The 22,246-nt window shown below is 40.0% G+C and overlaps 1 protein-coding gene across 1 annotated transcript; it reads right to left on the reverse strand.

The window, feature by feature from the left end:
- Positions 1-6,113: 6,113 nt before the first annotated feature.
- Positions 6,114-7,109, reverse strand: LOC149111016 (uncharacterized). Its single transcript, XM_089292361.1, has 2 exons — positions 6,930-7,109; positions 6,114-6,755 (listed from the first exon to the last, which is right to left on the reverse strand). The coding sequence occupies exons 1-2, from the start codon at positions 7,107-7,109 to the stop codon at positions 6,114-6,116; spliced, it is 822 nt and encodes a 273-aa protein (XP_089148487.1).
- Positions 7,110-22,246: the final 15,137 nt, after the last annotated feature.

A 22,246-nucleotide genomic window follows, 5' to 3' on the forward strand; every position in this document is an offset into this window, starting at 1 on the left:
GCTGGTGGGTGACTAGGCTGCCTACAGCGTGCAAAAATATCACCATGGGCAACCCAGTCATAGAAATGGCAACAGACGCATCACCATTAGCAACCCTCCAAGTTGCGACCATTTTAGTCGCCGTGGCGACTAGAATTTTGGAGCTGGCGACTGAATGAATGAGTTGCCAGTAATCGGATACCCGTGTTTGCGCAAAGAACTCTGGGATCGTCAGGGGGCAAACATTGCTAGTCGCTTGAAGGAAATGTATGGCGAAAAATTGTTTCGAGGCACAAGAAAACGATTTTTGAGAGAGATCAACGCTTTTTCGCCGTCATTTTTATCGCAAATGGATTTGGGCAATGTTGATATGTGGAATATGTAAGTTTTTGTTTGAATAACCATGAAATATGTGATAAAATCTACCGATAAACTCCGTTGCTTGCGTGAGGTTTATTGTGAAATTTACATCGCGTAATGGTCTGAAAATATTACAAAATTAATTAGGTATAAATCCAGAGGAAATAACTCAGTAAAGCCTTTTAAGTTGTGTACAGGCTACTTTTGGCTTATTTGAAAGCTCGGTCATACAAATAATACTGGAAATAAACCTGGTGGCGATCATTGTGCTGTCTGGGGTTGATTTAATAACAAATGAGTCCGCGCGACTCATGTTGTGTGGCTACTGTGTTGCTCAAAGCCTTTGTTTTGCTTTTACAAGCACATATTTCAGTGATGTTCCTTTTCTATAACAGATCAAGGGTGGGTCCTTGAATATCTCTGAGTATTTGTATTTAAAAGTGCCATTTGTGCGTGATTATTCTTTCCAAAGTTTGGTATTGACGGTTGAGTGAAATTGTCCGACACAAAGGGTAGTAGTTCCCTCTGCAATTTTCGATTTCTATTTTAGAGCTTTTCTGTCTTTATATTTAACTTCTCGGAGGGTCTTTTCTACCATTTGCTCCGGGTAGCCTCTCGAGATCAGGCGTGTATTGAAATTTTCAATATTCTCTCCAATGTAAGTTTCACAGTAAACCTCACGCAAGCAAAAAGGAGTTTGTCGGTAAATTTTATCACTTATTTCACGGTTATTCAAACAAAAACTTACATTTTCCATGTATCAACATTGCCAAAATCCAGTTGCTGTAAAACAACGGCGAAAAAGCGTTGATCTCTCGCCAAAACCATGTTTTTGGGCGTCGAAACAACTTTTCGCCATACATTTTCTTCTAGCGACTTGCAATGCTTGCCCCCTGACGATCCCAGAGTTCTTTGCGCAAACACGGGTATCCGATTACTGGCAACTCATTCATTAGAACGAAAGTCGCCACCTCGGCGACTAAAATTAACGTGACCTATGCGTCAGGAGCTTGAGCGGACTATCATCCGGAGCGAAAAGAAAAACGTTCTGAGCATTAAGAATTCACTTTGCAAAGCTAGTTGTTGTGGGATTTTAACCAACAGAAATGGAGACTGAATAAAATGAAATGTTACACGGTGAACAAAGATCAAGGAATTGCATTCAGTTGAGCTTGGGACGCGACGAAATTCGTTCCACTCGACTGAACTTTGGCACGTGACAATTTTACCTGGAAGCGTGAGACAACGCACGCAATCCGGTCATTTGCCTTCGAAAAGAAGAGGAATTGCAAAAGCTTGGAAACCTCGACGGTGACAGGATCCACAATATATTTGAGAAACATCCAGATGTATTTGAGAAACGTATTTTGTTTTCAGATGAAGTTTTATATCGTTTGCTTGTTCAAGCGGAAAACGAGGTTGAACATTTGAAAAAGATCAGAAGCGATAAGGTAAAAATAGTGTTCACTTTATGGTCTCAGCAAGAATTTGATGCCGCCTTGATAAACATTGGAAAACTTTCCGCCATTCAGCTGCGAATGAGGCTATCGTTTGTTAACTTGGTATAATCTGTGTCGTTTGCACTTCTCCTGTTGTGTGAATTATAAATGATATACACAAATATTTCTGTGTTATGTGAAGCGACTTTTTTTCTTAATTTTCATCAAATATTTCCGCGGGAAAAATGGCGGTAAACATACGTTTCATTCATACATGCTCACGCTTTTTGATGGTTGATTTCACAACCAGCGCCAGTGCTCAAGCAAGAGTGTATAATGAAGATAGTCTGAACCTTTGGTTTTTGATATTTGTCGTGTCACTTGTAAATCGATGGAGCTATTTGGAGGCATGTACATTTGCATTATTATAACCATTGTAAAAGATTTTTTGAAAGTGAAAGCCAATCAATTTAAAATGACTGAATGAGAACTGTGATCAACTCACAACACTGTTGCAAGTAATATAGTACTTTTTCATTGTGATCAGAAACTATTTCATTTGATCATCAATCATTCCAATAAAAGCATATTTGAATCAACATTAGGTAGTTCTTTCACTGAACAGGACTACAATTTACCTGGTGGTTCAAGGAAAATGTTATTAATTATACAGTTAGATAATACTAAGATTATTATTTATTATTAATTAATTATTAATTTATACATATATTTTGGCGACTAAAAGTTTTCACTGGCGACCAAACCTGAACAGTCAGTGGCCAAATGGCCACTAAGGAAAAAAGTTAACTTAGAGGGTTGCCATTGTTCATTCAGTTGTATGGAATCAAATACTCCACAGTTCGTGCTGGACAAAAGACCAGAAGAGTCCAGCTATCAACTGCACTGAGGTAGGAAGCTTAAAATTACTAATGTTAACAACCTAAAAGGATTACCAGACTGTTACTCAAGCATCGGGTGAAAATGGGAACGTGAACTAATTAATTTTCCTGGATTGTACAGAACAATAGTTCTTTACAATTTCAACTGCAAAATTACAGAGTCAATCTGGAGTAAGTAAACTCCGCAAGAAAACAAATAGAAGAAGGCATTAGTGTGTGGAAAAGTTCCCACGCGAAACTTTTCCAACTTACACAACATATGTTAATTTACTAAAAAGTACGTGTACTTAAATCAACTGTACGTTCTGGCACGTGCACGTTGGTTCTGGCACATGTACGTTACTTGGTGACAATCTGGCATTAATGAAAACAACACAGATCACGTTTTTCAGCTTACTAAACTACAAAACTATGTTAAATCGTAGGAACATTTTCTAGTTACTCGAATAAAATTGCTCACAGGATGTCAATCAACTAAGACTTGGGAATATAAAAAACGAGTCCAAATTAATTGAAATTCAGGAATATAAATGAGAATGTAAAATAAATAAAATTGTGTGCCAACAGCTGTACGGCAGAATACGAGTATTAGAGGCATCTCTACTGATCGACGAGAAACCAAACTGCTCCACTACGTAAACGATACAACACCAATCCTTGCTGAATTAAGCTCGGCCCGAACATTTTTCCACTTATTAGACACATTCAAACTGCTTTCAGGGTTAGCAACTAACTACAGTAAAACAGAAGGTATGTGGGTCAGATCTTGTAGAATTAATAACTCTAAACCCCTCAGTATCAAATTGTCTCGCAAACGTCTAAAGGCTTCAGGTGTATACTATTCATACGATGCAGCCTTTCTTCCAGAGAAAAACTTCATTGAGAATTTGGACAAGATTACAAAACTCCTGAACCTGTAGTCCTGTAGAGGCTTATCGCTTTACAGTAAGGTGACTGTCATCAAATCCCTAGTTAAACCGAAATTCATTAATATATACTCTCTCGTGCCTGTTGCAGACGAATTTGTGAAAGAGTTAAATCGACTAGTTTACACATTTCTGTGGAATGGAACACAAGGCAACTCGTCTTTCGACAATTAATGATTACGCTAAAGGTGGTTTAAAAATGATTGACCCAGATTATATGATTAAATCTTCGCGTTTGGCCTGAGCTACAAAGGATATAAAACGGTACTTCTCTCACCTTTTAGCATAGTTTGGAGAGGTCCGTCGGACAAAAACCGCCAAAATGCCCCTGACTCTGAATTCCCGTGAATCGTATAAGTAAGATTTTTATTCGATCTGAAATAAACACAGCAAATGATACACTTAAACAATAGCAACTAACCGAAAATATAGGGCCTTAATACATCGTATCAACCAAGAAACGCGAATAGATTTCACCGAGTAAACCACGCGGTATTACACAATTGTTAATCACATGCGGTCGATTACCGAAATTACACTACCAGAAATCAAAGGAAACAACTTAAAGTAACAAAGCCTTAGAAAACGGAAAAAAAACAACTTAAACTGACTCGCTTCGTGACGGGATTCCAGAGTCCGATTAAACTGTAAAAAACCTTTAACACGGGAAGCTACCGTTCCGACACGTGTAAAACTAACTGAAAACGATTCCTACATCGGGCTGCTCAGATTGTAATGTCAATCAATGTAATCGTGTTTGATAGAAAGTGTAATATTAAACTATTAAAATCAATAATAAAACGTCGCGAAATGTTACGCAAAACACTGTTCTTCATTGAAACACTCTCCGCCACGATGAGGGCGTTAGCTCTCGTTTTCACTTATGATGCTCTCCGTACCCTTCTGCTGGGTATATTATAGCAATCTTAGTAATAGGCCTCTTGTACTCTCCAGTCCGGGTTTTGACTTTCACGTTTCTGACCTTGCCATCCTCTCCGGGGTAGACACTGACTACTCGGGCAACATTCCAGGTTCCACAAATTGCACTTGAGGTTTGCAAGATCACAAAGTCAGCAACTCGAACATTGCGGTTCTCTACATGCCACTGTTTCCTTGGTAGTAGTGACGGGTAGACATCTCTTGTCCAGCAGGTCCAAAACTAATCGACTATTTTCTGGACAAATTCAACTCCGTGCCGGGGGTTCTGAGAGTGCCTGAATGGTCCTTGCGGAACGGTGGATGGTGCTCTTTTAAGTAACATGTCATTTGGACAAAGATATGAACCATCGTTGGAGTCACTGGGGATTCGGCCTATTGGACGCTTGTTGACTAAATTTGCAACTTCAACGAGACGCGTCTGTAGTTTCAGTGGGGTGAGTACTTGCTCGCCAATTGCCTTCTTTAAGCCGATCTTGCATCTCTTTACTAAGGATTCCGCACAACCATTCTGGTGTTGGGCTGTTGGGGTCGTGAACTGCCACTTCATTCCTCTTTCTGCGGAGAATTCTTGTAACTTCTCGGTATCCAGTCCCTTAATCATTTCTCGCAGCTCTCGTTTTGCGCCAACTAACTGGGAGCCATTGTCGCTTATCATCAGCGCGGGTACCCCTCTTAGTGCATAGAATCGTCTGAGAACTTGCATAAATTCCATCGTCGAGCAATCCGCTGCCAGTTTAAGATGAACTGCTCTCGTGTTTAAGCGTGTAAAAATCACAGCATAGTGCTTGACAATCTTTTTGCAGCTGATCCGGACGCGGTAGGGGCCAAAGTAATCACACGACATGTGGTGAAACGGTGGAGTAAACAGTGCCAGACGACTTTGAGGTAGATTACCCATGACTTGAGATTCAACTCTTGCTCCAATTTCACGGCAAACCACACGACGGAACTTTACTGACTTGGGTAAATCGTGAGCTCGAACGATCCAGTACTTTGTTCTTGTTTTTGCCACTGTCGCTGCCACCCCTGGGTGTCCAAACTGATGAGAATGCTGAACGATGAGGCGCGATATCCAGTGATCGCGAGGAAGTAAGGAAGGATGTCTGGTTTCATACCATACTAAAGCTTTGTCTCCTCGGCCACCAACTCTCACTACGCCTTCGTGGTCTACGTAAGGGCTTAGATTTCTAAACTCTCCTTTGCTGAGGCGTCTTTTAGGGTTTTCTGACTCTCCTTTAACCAGTGCGTTTCTGCGTCCTTTAACTCTTGGGGTGAGAGAGGGCCATTTTCAGGGTTGCTAACTTTTCTCACTGCCAATCCTTTGCACCCACTTGCTCGCAGTCTCCAAATAAATCTCATCGTGTAAGCTGTAACTCTGATGAGCCGTCTCCATTTTGGAAACTCCTTGCAGTCAATGGGAGACTGTGTATTGGTCTGCTCACCAACTATGTGAACTTTACGGTGCTCTTTCTCAACTTCCACTTCGTCAGCAACTGGGGAGTCTTGCGGTCACTCGCTTTCGCGGAGGCCCAGAAAGTCTGGTCCATACTGCCACCTGCCAGACGAGCTTTCTACAGGAATTCCACGGGATACGTTTTGCCTGGGACATGTCTCCACTGAGCGAGATCGGAATTATCTTGGATCTTACCAACTCTGACTGAGACAAACGGTTTGAATCGCCTTGTTTCACCGCAGATCCATGCCAACACGATCTTGCTATCCAGGAAGAACACTGATTTCTCAAACTTAAGCCGAGATTCTTTAGGAATGTTCTTGCCCAGTCGGGATGCTAACACTGCACCTTGAAGCTCTAAACAGGGGATGGTCAGTTTCTTTACAGGCGCTACTCTTGACTTGGCCGCGATGAACTGTGCATTGTAACCTCTGGTACTCAATTGCCACCTTGCATGTGCACAAGCTCCAAATGCATCTGAAGCAACAGAAAAAAAAACACAAAAGACGGGCTGTCCAATTGCTTTAGGCGGCGTGAGACATCTATCAAACCGTACCCCGTTCAACTGTACCATTTCTTCAAATAGCCTTTTCCACCTTTCAGACAGTCCGGGCAGTAACTCTTCATCCCAGCTGATTCCCCTCTTCCAAAGCGCTTGAAGAGCGATCTTGCCTCGGATCATGATTGCACTTGCAAATCCTATAGGATCGTAGATACGCGCTATTTGGCTCAGCACTTTCCTCTTTGAAAGCTGTATCGGCTCTTGACAATCAAGGAGATCAGATGTTACTTTAAATGAAAATGTATCTATACTGCTGTCCCATACCACGCCCAACACCTTCTTCACGCTTCCTCCTCGCAGGAACGTTGCTGCTTTCTGTCCTTCTTCGGGGGCTTCTAATGGTTCCGTTTTGTTTCACACCCAGCCTTTTACTCTGAATCCTCCTATCTCCAGTATGCTGTCTATATCTCTGGTCAGGTCGCATGCCTCTTCTATGGTTGGTACTGAGTCGCAGATGTCATCCATGTAGGTATTATCCTGGATTACTTGTCCTGCTGCTGGGAAGGCTTCTTTCGCTTCTTCTGCTGTTCGTCGAAGGGCTATTTGCGCCATTGTAGGGGCTTGTTTGTCTCCGAATGTTGAGACTTTTCACAAACGTCTGGCTGACGATGTGTCTCTAAGTTCCTCCACAGGAACCTGTGCACGTGCTGGTCAATTTCTGGAATGCGGATTCTATGGTACATTTTGGATGTCTCCAATGAAAGCAACCTGATTTTCTCGGAACCTGAGAACAACACCAAACAAGTCGTTCAACAGATCGAGTCCTTTCATCCAATATTTGTTCAACTTGTGCCCTTGGAACACAGCCGACGAGTTGAACACAGTCCGTACTGGCGTGCTTTTACTTTCTGGCCTTAAAACTTCGTGGCGTGACATGTAATGGAAAGGACCAGAGTATTCTCTTGCCTCTTTCTCTGTTAATCGTCTTGAAAACTGTAGGTGATTCATTTCAACCAGTTGAAGGTCATAGGTAGAGGCGTGATCTGGATTCTTCGACAGCCGGCGTTCGGTTTCTTCCAATTTCTTGGAGCTTGTTGTTAGGTAACTGACGTGGGTCCTTTTCCCAAGGATAAGGGATTAGCCACTGATTGCCTATTTTCTCGCAGGATTCTTCTATGATCTTCGCTTCTTCCCTTTCAATCTGGCTGAGCTTTCCAGCTTTACAAGTGCAAGGCTGTACAGAAACACCAATACTTTCTGTGTTTCTGTGGTCCAAACGTCTGTCATGTCTACAGGCGTTTCAAGCTTGACGTGGTAAACATGACTTGCCTCTTACTGCTTGCCAGGAAGTGCTCCAAATACCACCCATCCGAGAGGTGAATGACGGGCTACCACGTTTCCTGCCTCTCTCGTTTCTCCCGTGTGTAGCTTCGCTCGATCTATTTCAATGAGCAAGTCTGTATGTCCATTTCCTTGACGCAGCTGACCTCTTCCGACACCAAGTGGTCTTGCAATGTCGAGAACCTTGACATCTCTGATGTCCTCGCCGATAGAAGGAATTCCAATTGCTCGTATGACGTGTGCGCTGCGGTCTTCCAGTTATCTTATGCGAACCTGATAAATCTTTGTGCTGAGTTCCTCTTCCTGGCCGCCCACCTTCGTGACTGTTATCACTATATTTCTTCCTTTCAGTTTGAGCTCTTCGGCCACGCTCCATATGATTAAGCTTATCTGAGCTCCTCAATCAAGTAACGCGTTCGCTCTCTGCCAAAGACAGCCTGATCCAATGCTGTCCACTTGCACGGTAGGCAGCAATGCTTTCTGGTTGTTAGTCACCAACGTAACAGTTGCAACAGTCGGCTGAATTGCTCCGTGTAAGAGAGGGTGATGATAATACGGGCACTGGCTTCCATTGCTTCTTTCAGGACACTGGCGTCTTCCAGAACAGTTATAGGACCTGTGGTCTCTCCTGCACGTTTCAAGCAGCTGAAGCATGCGTAGTTTTCTTTCACTGCCTTTATCCTATTTTCTAGACTAAGCGAGACAAACTTCTGACATTGATCAGTCCAATGGCTTAACATCGGATCCAATATGGCCAACAGGATACCTTGTTGGTTGGGTTCTGCTTCTCAAAGGTGCCGTCGCTCTCATCGTAGATTTAATCTCGGTATTCATCCACACAATAAGCTGTGCTAGCATGGCCTCCTTTCCGCTGTTCTCCAGGTGACGTGCCCATACTTTACGGTCGTCGATACACATTCTCTGCTCAATTAGTGCCAGCATGTGGTTGTTATCCATGTCATGCGGTCGTCCAACCTCCTTAAGTGCACTGAAACTTCTTTGCACAAGGTGCACCACGTCGCAACATCAAGCATCCTCTCCATCGCGAAGGGGTCTGAACTTTGTGATACCTTACGTTATGATGTCTGCTACGAATCTAGGGTCCCCGTAGACTCAGTCCAGGTAGCTCTATGCGGCGTCATAATCTGTGCCAATACCCTTAATCAATTCCAGTGGTCGCCCTTGTAAGCTTGTATGAAGCAACGAATTGCATCCCTTTTACCGTATCGGCAATCCACAGCGTGCCTGAAGTTGGTCCAGAAGATCGCGTGGTCTCTGACGTCCCCTGCGAAGCAAGGCATCTTCGGCTTCTCCATCTTAAGAGCCAGTTCCTGTAAATACCAAGAATGAGATGACAGTCGCGAAAGTTTCGATTTCTTTATATTTTGCCCAAATAACCTCTATAGTGACTTGTTTTCGAAAATACTATTCAAAGGTCCTGAAGCGCTTTAGTTTTTTCGAAATCGAGGAAAGTTTGAAAATCGCCATTTTAGCTTCCTGATGCCGCCGAAAATGGCCGAAAATTGTGCATTTTCTTTTCGCTCGTACAGATCAACGCGATGATATCTAGCAATATACTTTGGGTACCTCATAGTGCATGTCTTGCTGTTTCTAAAGCATTAATTTGATTAGCAAAAGCTCCAAGTTTAATCATATTTTAGGCCGATAAAAGTACCTTCATCGAAGCTCGTGAGCGAAATGGCTAATTTTAGCTAATTTCAATACCATCAAAAGCCCATTGGTACATTGAATTTGAAGTCGAAACTAAAATTTTCTGAAGGCCCATAATCTATATTTATGATGTGTGAAAGTCTCTTCCGCAGCCCGAAAAACCTAACCCGTCGAGAGACATAAACGTGTGGTACTTTTTAGTAAATTCGTCATTCGCGAAACCAACATGGAACTTGGCCAGCTACGTTCATCAAGAACAAAAATAAGCGAATGGAAACCTTTTTCGTCAATAAGGATACTTGTAATTTGTTTTTTTTTCCCTTTTAGATTGACCACATGATTAACTTCTGCAAACATTTGCAGTTAAATGCAACTAGACGCTGCTTTTGGTACATTTGATTGTTATGCAAATTTATTTCGATCACCGGCATGTGCATATCGCCCGAAACTGATGTACTGACCTACTGTATGATGGTTTTTGAAGGTTACAACTGTAGCACACATAATTCGTTCAATATATCGGCAGTTTTAACTTTTGTGGAACACCAATGGCCACAGCCGAACTTGTCTTTAAGTAAAAATAAACATTTTGAAACGTGAAGTTTGAGTAAACAAGCGGTTACAGTTGCATCCATCATATTTGGCATAAAGCAGGAAGACAGAAAAACCACTAAGGCTTCTTCGTCAATCGCACTTCGCTGTCCACATTTCTTTCTTACAAAGTTTCCGGACTTCGCTCTCTTTTAAAATTGCAAGACTTCGCCGTTCTGTAGGCCAGTCCGAACAATTGTCATGGTGTTAGTCGAGTGAGTTCTTGACTTTGTTTGGTTGTCCCAGTTCGGACAATGAGGCAAATGTGGATTGCGTGACAATCGGCCACTGTACCAAATATGTCGATATCTCACGTTTTCCAAAGTGAGTGAAGATGGCGACGTGGACCTTGAGGGGAGGGGGACATCCATATAAGAAGTACGGGGGTGTTCCTCAAAAATTTTGATCCCCTTACATCCCCTAAGAAGTACCAAGATCCTTTTTTTTCTCCTCTAAAAGATACCAATTCTTACAGGACACATTATCTCCTTGCGTCATATTTTTTTTGGGCTCAATACTCTAAAAGGCATCGCAAAAGCTCCCGCTTTGGACTTTTTGAGGCTGAACACCCTGAGGGCTACTAAAACTTCATTTTTAACCCCAAAAAGGTACAACGAGCTCCCCTGCCTCGGGGGGCGTAGACAGGGAATCCAAACTGCTGCTTCCTCGCCTCGTGTAGGCAGGGTGGTTTCTCTATGTCTGCGTGAAAAAATGGAAACTACAGTCGAACCTGCACAACCACCTCTCCACAAAGGACCACCTCTCTGCAACGGCCACTTTGTTCATTCCGGCGGACGGTCACTCTTATTTTAATCTCTCTACAACGGCAACCTCTCCACAACAGCAACAGCCACTAAAACACGCCCCAACTGCTAAAAAAAACTGTTCACAAAGGCCAGTTAATCAACAACTGACGAACGCTGTCTACAAAACCCCATTTTTTATTGGACATGGTCACTAAAATTGACCCAGGTCTTTGGACTTTATTTCTGTTTGGTTTCTGTCCTATTGATATATTTTGATTGTGTTACGAATTTACATGTTACACTAAGCCTTTTTCAAGATAAAAGTGTTGGAATCCAAGAAATATCGGTGTCATATTTCACCCCTACTGATACCGCTCTATAAGGGCGACTTTCCTTGTCCCCAAGGTGGCTGTTGTAGAAAGTTTCGACTTTATTACCGTTAAAAAAAAAACACACCCTTCCTACTGAACTTTACAATATAGCTATATTGCTCCAGGTTTTTGGTACAGAAATGCACTAGGGACATGACTGGGATGGAAAAAGAAGGCTTAGGAGGCACTAGTCTTAAATGGGTACGTGTTGAGAATTTACGTACGTAATCACTCCTGTTACCGGTTCTTGTTTAAACCGATATAAACTATACAGTCGAACCTCCACTAACAGTCACCTCTCCACAGGGAACTCCTCTCTACAACAGACACATTGTTTTGTCCCGGTGGACAGTCCATAGATTCGTTCTTATTTTTGCCTCTGAAATGCACAAAATAAGGCTACAATACATAATGCCTAACTATTTTATACAGCCTAATTATTGATGGGAAGTTCGCTAGGTCAATAATTGTGAATTCTCAAGGTAAAATAAAGGAAACTTTTAGCTCTTCTGAGTGTCCGATTTTTGGAAAGCGCCCATAAGCGTCAAGTTCTGTCCTCTTGCTAAATTAAACAACGCCCTCTTCCCCCTACATCCTTCAATTTCGTCCAAAAATGTTTATTTAGGCTGACAGTGCGAACCACGTTACTTGCACGAGCAAAGAGTTTCACTCGCCGCCATCTTCACCCACTTTGGACACTTCGCAAGCTGCCGTTTGTCACGCAATCCACATTTGCCGGATGGTCTGAACTGGGACCACCAAACAAAGTCAAGAACTCACTCAACTAACACCATGACAATTATTGGGACTGGCCAACAGAACGGCGAAGTCTTGGAATTTTAAAAGAGAGCGAAGTCCCTAAACTTTGTAAGAAAGAAATCTGGACAGCGAAGTGCGATTGACGAAGAAGCCTTTGTGGTTTTTCTGCCTGTTCGAACACTCCAAGAAAAATGATGTCACAGTAGAGGTATGTGCCATATTAAGTGATAGGAAATGAACGATTCATCTCTAAATCTGGTGGTAAAAGACAGTGGCAATTGTAAGAAATACAAATGTTGAATCATCTTGCTTATTCCAGAAGTAGAACGTTTCGACAGTTGATCATGAAGTTTCGTCAACTGCTCGCGCTTTGTTATCGGCATTACCTGGTCTCAGACCAGGATTTCAAGAAATGCTGCGATGAGGCGGGTGTTTCTAAAGTAAAGTGTACCTGTTTACACGAAATGGTTGTGTTCCAATATTTACGCCAAACATGATGGATGCAGCTGTAACCGATTGTTTACTTAAACTTCACGTTGCAAAATGTTTATTTTTACTTAAAGACAAGTTCGGCTGTGGTCATCGGTGTTCCACAAAAGTTAAAACTGCCGATATTGAACGAATTATGTGTGCTGCAGTTGTAACCTTCGAAAAGAAACATACAGTAGGCGGAAGGAAAATCAGTTTCGGTGTATAACAATCAAATGTACCAAAAGCAGCGTCTAGTTTCATTTAACTGCAAATGTTTGCAGAAGTTAATCATGTGGTCAATCTAAAAGGGAAAAAAAAACAGATTACAAGTATCCTTATTGACGAAAAAGGTTTCCATTCGCTTATTTTTGTTCTTGATGAAGGTAGCTGGCCAAGTTCCATGTTGGTTTTGCGAATGACGAATTTACAAAAATCTACCACACGTTTATGTCTCTCGACGGGTTAGTTTTTTTCGGGCCGCAGAAGAGACTTTCACACATCATAATATAGATTATGGGCTTTCAGAAAATTTTAGTTTCGACTTCAAATTCAATGTACCAATGGGCTTTTGATGGTATTGAAATTGGCAAAAATAAGCCATTTCGCTCACGAGCTTCGATGAAGGTACGTTTATCGGCCTAAAATATGACTAAACTTGGAGCTTTTGCTAATCAAATTAATGCTTTAGAAACAGCAAGACATGCACTATGAGCTACCCAAAGTATATTGATAGATATTATCTCGTTGATCTGTACAAGCGAAAAGACAATGCACAATTTTCGGCCATTTTCGGCGGCATCAGGCGGCTAAAATGGCGATTTTCAAACTTTCCTCGATTTCGAAAAAACTAAAGCGCTTCAGGACCTTTGAATAGCATTTTCGAAAACAACTCACTATAGAGGTTATTTGGGCAAAATATAAAGAAATCGAAAATTTCGCGACCGTCATCTCTTTCTCGGTATTTACAGGAACTGGCTCTTAAAACCACAGGATGTATTAACAATGCTCTCGAGATTGGTGCCGTTGTTACCACCAACTCCGTTTTCTCCAGGATTTTCTTCTGCAGTCGGGTTTCCATTTCCTGACTCGGTTTCTGTGTCGCTCGCAGCAGTGCCATTAACACCGATTCCTTTGCCTTTTACTGCTGAATTTTCCGGTTGTTTTGTGGTTCCCATCTCAGTTACGCTCTATAAATCCTACCAACCAAGAAAAATCGTATCAACCAAGAAACGCGAATAGATTTCACTGAGTAAACCACGGGGTATTACACATTTGTTAATCACATGCGGTCAATTACCGAAATTACACTACCAGAAATCAAAGGAAACAACTTAAAGTAACAAAGCCTTAGAAAACGGGAAAAAACCAACTTAAACTGACCCACTTCGTGACGGGATTCCAGAGTCCAATTAAACTGTAAAAAAACCTTAAAACGGGAAGCTATCCATTCCGACACGTGTAAAACTAACTGAAAACGATTCCTAAATCAAGCTGCTCAAATTGCAATGTCAATCAGTGTAATCGTGTTTGATAGAAAGTGTAATATTAAACTATTAAAATCAATAATAAAACGTCACGCGAAATGTCACGGAAAACACTGTTCTTCATTAAAACACGGAGGTCTGTTTCTGTTTAACTGTAAGTATGATTAATGACCTCTCGGTCGCTTCACCATTCTATTCTCAACTTTTGAAATGGTGATCAGAATTACGGAGACTTTGCTTTTCGAAAAGACCAGCACAAAATAATATGGAACAATTGGGATATTCGTTTAGGCGGCCGTACAGTCTTTTTACAGGAGCTCCTGAGCGCCGAAGGCGCGAGAGCAAAGCGTCTACCTTAAAAAATTTGGTCACCCATCAATCTGAAAAGTTTTGTTTGTCACCTGACTGTCCGTACGTACGCCTGTAGAAAAATAAGAGAGTAGCACCATTACCAAAGCTATCTCTTTGATTTTGGGTATCCATGTTATGGTTAATCGACAGCTGTGGAAACAAGCTATCCGCTGACCAGTATCAGATAACAAGTTATCACATGACCATACCGTGGACTCAGGTTTAGATCTTATTGTGCTCTCGTGTCTTTTTGAAAATGACTAAGACCTGATTTTGATTAGATCGCAGGCTTAAGCCATTATAATATTAGTGTAGATAAAATTAGCGTTTTAATTCTTGTCCTGATATTAAACGATTCAATATCATATTTGTACTTTCTTCTTTTATCGTTGGAAGTGTTGCTTTTTGTTTCACACCTCTTAGTCGCTTCATTATGAGATCACCTGATTTTTCTGCTGCTTTTTTACCCAAACGCTTACCAGCGTGTTCTACTCCAGATTTTATTGCTTTTTTTGCGATTGCTTTGGCAACAGTTTGGAATACAGATGATAGTATACTTCTTATCAGTCTGAATATTTTGTGAACAATCAAACCGTTTCCTTTCTCAAGATACACAAATTTACCCATTTTAGGATGGTAAAACCGTTTGAATTCGTATGCTTTCATATAAATAGATTAGACAATTATTTTCAGCATAAAGCTGCGCCATTAAGATTTGTCTGTCGTCTTTTGCCATCGGTTATATATATTTTTATTCTCGAGATGGTGTTCTTATTCACAGGATTAAATGTGACTCTTCGTGGTTCCATAGTGAAACTATATGACGGTTTGAGGATGCTGGTTGAGAAAGAATCTTTGATGTCTGTATTTACTCTATCAGCAAGTGTAATGAACGCTATATCGAGGCTTCTCTAATTAAGTGAGTAATCTTAATTCTTTCTGAATCCCCAATTTGTTGCTTAGCAATGCCGTCATTAGTTTTTACACGTGGACGTATATAGATAGTGTTAGCGGCATATTCCCGCCAGTAGTTCAAGTTTCAGTTATCGTGCACAGTACGTGTGACTATTTAGAGTGCAAGCGCGAACTGATGTGTAAGTACAAACTATTTTCTATGCTTGTTTTTAGTATAAGTTTCAAGTTTCGACGTTTTTAACCTTAAGTACCTTTAGTCTTGGTTTTTTATACAACAGCCTATTGTACCAAGTCGAACACATGGCAGAGCCCCAGTTTTCAAAGTTTTTATTTCAGCGTGTTTTAGTGATAGATCTTTATAGTTTACATTCCCCCTAGCTTACGTTTCTATTTAGCAGCTTCCTATAAGAATCGCTGGTAATTCAGTTAAAGTTCTTTCCTTGCTAGTAAATTCTAACATCACTTTCAGTGGCGCTCACGTAAGCACGTTTTTATCGCAGCGTGCAATTTTATTGCTTTCAAGATATTAGAGTGTTATTATTTATTGTATTAGGACAGTTAGCAGTATGTGTATCTGCTTGAGATCACTGATAATTTTAATCGTGTCTTTACTGAGAAGTTTGACTGGAAGTATTGTCACACCACAGTTATGATTGGAATGTTTGCTATTATTGTTTTGACCCTTGTCATCTTGTAATCTTCTGTTATCTAGTAACTAGATTCTTCACTGAAATATATTTCAGTTTACGTTCGATTATCGCCAATTAAATCACCGTCAATCACAGCTGATGTTCGGTGATCTCTGGCTTTAAATAAAGCATCTCCCACACACGCTGGTCTCATCGCGACAAGTTGTCTAGCTAGTGACAATTCAGCCTTTCAACAGTCGCCGTGAACCTCACGTTACAACAAGGCTAATATTAACCAAATCGCAATGAATGTTTAATATATCTGTGTTGGCTTAAATTGGTAATCTTAAACCGTAATTTTCAGCATCTTTGAGAATCACTTTATCAAAGCCAGTAAGCTCATGCAGATTTTATTCAGTCAAGTCAAGTTGATAACCCGTTTTCAATTTAATTAATACTCTGAAAGTACTAGTTTGAAATTCATTTTTATTACAGTCTCATTTTTCAAGAACGGGTTCATGTTGACATAATTATAAACACCAGCTGGAACTGTAAGTTCTCCCCAAGTTGAACCACTATCTTAGCTGTATTTTATTTTCTGATTATTATAACCAGGAATGACGTTAACCCAGGTGAATGGCATGTTTATTATTCTGTTTAATCGAACCACGTTTTCATAGTTACTATCCAAAATAATTGGTCTATCAAAATTGGTTAAAAAATTGGCTGTTTTATTGCTTGCACTACTTTTGTTCAAATAGCTCGATAATACAATTTGCCGTTCCATATACAGTTATAGTTGGAAAAGCTCATTCAGCGAATGCGCTCTTTGACAGTAAATTACAATCAACATGTTCACAGCTCAAATCGAACCAACGAGTTCATTTCTGACGAGTTCTGAGGAAAGTTCTTGAAATTAAAAGGAATTTCAAACCAAACATATACCATTAATCACTGAAGAGCGAATTCCTGTAAATACCGAGAATGAGATGACAGTCGCAACATTTTGGATTTCTTCATATTTTGCCCAAAATAACCCCTATAGTGAGCTTTTTGCTAAACTATCTAGACAACAATATGGGCACCTTCCAAAAATCGGACACTCAGAAGAGCTAAAAATTTTTTCTTATTTTATTTTGAGAATTCACAATTATTGACCTAGCGAACCTCCCTTGAATAATTAAGCGTTATAAAATAGTTAGGCATTATGTATTGTAGCCTTATTTTACGCATTTGAGAGGCAAAAATAAGAACGAATGTATGGACTGTCTACCGGGACAAAAAAATGTGTCTTTTGTAGAGAGGAGTTGATTGTGGAGAGGTCAGCGTTAGTGGAAGTTCGACTGCATAGTTTATATACGTTTAAAAAGGAACCGGTAACAGGAGTAAATATGTATGTAACTTCTCAACACGTACCCATTTAAGACTAGTGCCTGCTAAGGCCTTCTTTTTCCATCCCAGTCATGTCCCTAGTGCATTTCTATACCAAAAACCTGGAGCAATATACCTGTGTTTTAAAGTTCAATAGGAAGGATGTGTAATTTTATTAACGGTAATAAAGTCTACAACCGCCACCTTCGGGACACAGGAAAGTCGCCGTTATGGATCGGTATTAGTAGGGGTGAAATATGACACCCATATTTTCTTAGGTTTCAACATTTTAATCTTAAAAAAAGGCTTAGTCTAACATGTAAATTGGTAACACAATCAAACTATATCAATAAGGACAGAAACCAAATAGAAATAGGGTTATGGTTAAGGCAAAAGACAACCTTCTGATGTATAAATACCAGGCTACTGTATAGAATATATAACATAGATTATATGCATTATCAAAAACTGTGTTACCATAGCATTTTAATAGCCTTTTAGGTTAATTTTCTCTGACGGGTAGGGAAATGAAGAACAATGTTGACTTAAAAAAATACATTATAATTCGTCTGTAATAACTTGTTTACCACTTTCCTTCAGGCATAACATAGATTGATAGGTAAATATTAACTCTAGAGGTCCTTTCATTCCAAATAAAATAAAGATTGAATCCGGTCTAAAAATGGAGATTTAGAAAAAATCAACAACGGATTGTTTTGCACAGGGCAATTCTATTTTAAACTATATTACAAAACAATAAGTCGAATACACAGATAATAACAATAGTATTGCGTGTGTCTCAAAAAAAATCTTTCATTTTTTATAATTTAATAGCGTTTTTTAACCATAGGGTAAGGACGCGTAGGAAAATCAACAACACAGTTTTTTTTTTTTTTTTTTGGCCTCAAAATAATTTTATTAAACAATTAGCCAGGTCTAATAATTTCTAAATAGAATAAATATCAGATGCATATCAAAACATCTACCTTAGAGAGTAAATTGAGAGATTTTTTTTCTAGAGGGTAAAGTAGGTATAATTGAGAGCTGTCAATCAAATTCACATGAATAATCAGCATGTAGAAATTTCACATTGCTATGTAACAAATTTTTTATCAGTTTTCAAAATCAACAAACGTTTGGTGACACATACATGAAATCCACTTTGACACGAGCCTTCTCTTGGTGAGTACACGGTTTCTTTGTTCCTTAATTTTTGCTATTTGGCACGCTTAAAACACTGCGCAAAAGCGAAAAAACTATAAGGTGCTAGAACAACTTTCTGGCACATTTTTCCAAATAAAACTCAATTGCTTTTCCGCAGGCTTTGGTGAAAGTTTAAGGGTGTAGTGCTCAGCATCATGTTCTTAAAGGACCTTGTCACTAGAACTTGAGAAACTTCATTGATATTTTGATGCTATATTTTGCTTGCTGATGTTGTAAGGAACCTTTTGGTGTTGCTTTTGTTAAAGCCGGTTCCTTTGTTAATTATTTATGACGTGATTTGTTTCGAAACTTTACACCTTAATAACTTTAGAAAATTTTCACTATTTGGCCAGTAAATTGTGTGTTTGATAGTCCTTAACATGGGCTATATGCCTGCAAAATTTGATAACAGAAGATTAAATGCTTGCAGAGTTATTACCGTCTAAAGTTTCGCCACAGAGGATGGGGAACAAATATATTGGTTACTGTGAGAAAAAAAAATTTTAAAATGAAAAACATGCATTCGTTGCACTTACTTCTAACGCAATATGAAACAAATTTAAACAATGTATCCAAAAATAAATATTAGACCTGAGTAGAGCATACACAAAAAAAATAACTCAAATTCTTCACGAGCAGAGGGAAATCAACAAGCGTAGAAAAATCAACAACATATGCACAATTTCCGGCCATTTTCGGCGGCATCAGGCAGCTAAAATGATTATTTTCAAACTTTTTTCGATTTCTAAAGCGCTTCATGACCTTTGAATGGTATTTTCGAAAACAACTCACTATAGGGGTTATTTCGGCAAAATATGAAGAAATTCGAAATTTCGCGACTGTCATCTCATTCTCAGTATTGTCAGGAATTGGCTCTTAAAAACTCTCGGTGAATCACCGAATTAATCGCTAAAAATCTTTTAAAGACACGTTCAAATTAGACAAACAACATTCATAATATTCGTCATATTACGTGCAAGCTTGTTTCACACTGTTCTCTGCTCAACAGTTTGCCTCCGTGAAAACGCGTTGAATCAAAGTTACATCCACCTCATTGATTCTTTACTAACTTATTTTACATTCACCTTCGAACAGCAGACACTGTATCTCTATGTCCGGCAGCCAGACAGGTTTTTCAAGTAATTCGTGTGCGAACTTGGGCGGTCACCCCAAAACGCAGACCATGCAGAGTGCCGACTGCAGGCTAGAGACCGTACAGACCATGCAGACCATGCATACTGAGTACTCTTTTCTGTTATTCTTGGTTTTGCATTTACTTTTGACTCGCAAATTTTGTGGAGCACCCATGGTGATGATCCATCTGGCTTCTCCGTTCCCTTGAGAATGGAACAGACGTTCGAGGCCTGTAGCCAGGGAAGACATCACTGGAATATACCCATTTTTAGCCACAAAGAGTGGCTGGGGAATTTGGTGTCGTGTTTGAAACAAACCTTGCACCAGTTAAGTCCAACACACTTTACTGCATACACCATGAAACGTTTAAGTGAGGGAGGAAAAGGGCGCTTGTTAACACGCATTTTTAGGAAGCAGTTATGCAACAGATGACTGGAAATGTGGAATGGCAGATTGGGACCAGGGCAGTAGTGGATTATGTAATGGGGTGGGATATCAGGGATTGGTAGCCCTTGAGTTTTGCCGTACATTCAGGTTGATTCAGGAATCCACAGTCAAGGAGAATTCCTCAGTATTAATTTTGTTAGCACATGTTATTGTGGTCACCTCTGAATGAGTCTTTTTGTTATAGGGAAAAGATAGGTTATAAAACAACAGTGAATTGTGCTTGATATTCAGATGAGACACTTTATTTGGATGATGCACAGCTTCTAATTGCCTGGTGAAAACTGGGAAAATGATGTATTGCATGCTTGCTTGATGATGTCACATGGTTTATACTATAACAGAGCGGCAGCTGAGGTGAAAAGAAAGTCATGGTTGCTGATCGTTTTATCATTTCAGAGACGTCTCCATCCTTTTGTTATTTAGCTCAAAATGTTTTGGTGTGTTCTTGCAGAAACGACAATATAGGGAATTTCTAGTTGTGATGAAGCATTGTCATCCATGTATTTAGGAGTCTCAGGCAATGAACTGACAGACCTTGACAAAGAAGTAGCTTACATCAGTCACATAAGGTGGGGAGGATTCACCATGCTTTTGCACAAAGGTGTTACAACAGGAAAGGTGGAGGCAATGCAGATGAGGTGATGGCGCAGCACTGGAGCGCATGGTTGGAGATAAAGCTTGGTGCGTGGGCAGGGGTGCATGTGCGGCGTCTTTGTTTCTGTAACACCTTTGGGCAGAGAACCCGAATCCTCCTTAGTTCATGGGATTGCTGTTAGCCACCTCTTCATCAAGGTGTGCATTTCATCATCTGGTACCTTTGCTGAATGCATGGATGATTTTGCTTTATCACAGCCAGAAAATCCTTGCACTGTAGTTCCTGCAAGATATGCACTTGCGCATCTTGAAATGAGATCCTGAAAATGGCCGGCCTTTCAACCTGTTTAAATCCAGCTTTGAAATAAAAAAAAGTGAGGAAAGACGTCAGGATGGAAAACCCCACTCTCCCCTTCCTCTGCTCTAATTTTATTGCAGCATATATTTGTGATTGTGACAAATGCTAATGTACTTTGCATTTTTAGTATGGAACATGAAACTTAATATGAAATATTCTTCGAGGTATTCTAAAACAGGCATGATTCATGAAAACTACATAAGAAACTACTTGAGAAATTCGACTGCATATAATGGGATCAGTGATGATGTTGTTAGAAGCCTGCAAGTGGGGATGGAGCCTGTGGAGTTTCAGGACAGCACAACAGACTCAAGTTAATGCAAAATGAATCACCAGCCCCGCGTTTTGTGACAATGCAGAGTATGATAAGAGTGTTTGGGTTAAGTTCCTTTAGGTAAATTACAGTACATTCAAAGTGCATTGTATGATGAAGTTAATGTTGTCATTCTTGTTGATTTTGCTGATACTTTGGTAAGACGGTTTAAGGGGTTTATTTCAACACCTGCAGTGCACCAAGTGGTAAAATTTGCCTCTTTACTTGATCATGAAAAAAAAACCTAACTGTTGCTTTAAAAAGGAAGAAACAGCTGTTTGCAACTGTATTTGTAAGCATTGGATGATAAAAAATTCCCCATAATCCTTTTTTTAAATTTCATTTTTATATATAGGTGATCAAGTACAGATTTCAACATAACATACTCTATCATCCATTTTAACATTTCATACTCTGAGCAATCAATTCAGCAATCAGCAATCAGGGATGGTTAGGCCAAATAGTCTAAAGCTGTGAGAAGTCCTCTGCAAGGCGCGGATCACACAGAGTGCGCAGATGTACATGTACACATAACCATTTATTATATGCTTGAATGCTTGAATGTAAGGCCTCAGTATAAGAATTGGTATGTTTTAACTAAGCAGATGACATTACGTTTAAGAAAAACAGCAATCTTACATCATACCTAAATGCAAAAAGAAAAAAAATTTTGACAAAAGAAGAATTTGAAAATGACTCTGGAAGAACAAAATGCTAATTAATATTAGTCATGGTAGATGACCAGACCTCCAGCTGTCCTTCTATTTAAATCCTATGGTCTTAACAACTTTGCATGGAAAAAGGTTATAAAGCATCGCATGTTTAATGCAAAGGATCCTTACCCAAAGGATCTTTAGGAAACGGCAGAATTATATCTATGGCTTCCTGGGTTTTATGTGTGTTAGTGTTACTCAGCTTTTGAATATGTCGAGCTTCATTCTGGTGTCAAAAGGGACAAAAGTCAGGAAATTTGTGTGTTAGTAGCAGCGGAGTGTAATGA

Source organism: Orbicella faveolata, unplaced genomic scaffold (assembly GCF_042242905.1).
Source record: "Orbicella faveolata isolate gen_17 unplaced genomic scaffold, um_ofav_v1 contig_24, whole genome shotgun sequence".
NCBI lineage: Eukaryota > Metazoa > Cnidaria > Anthozoa > Scleractinia > Merulinidae > Orbicella > Orbicella faveolata.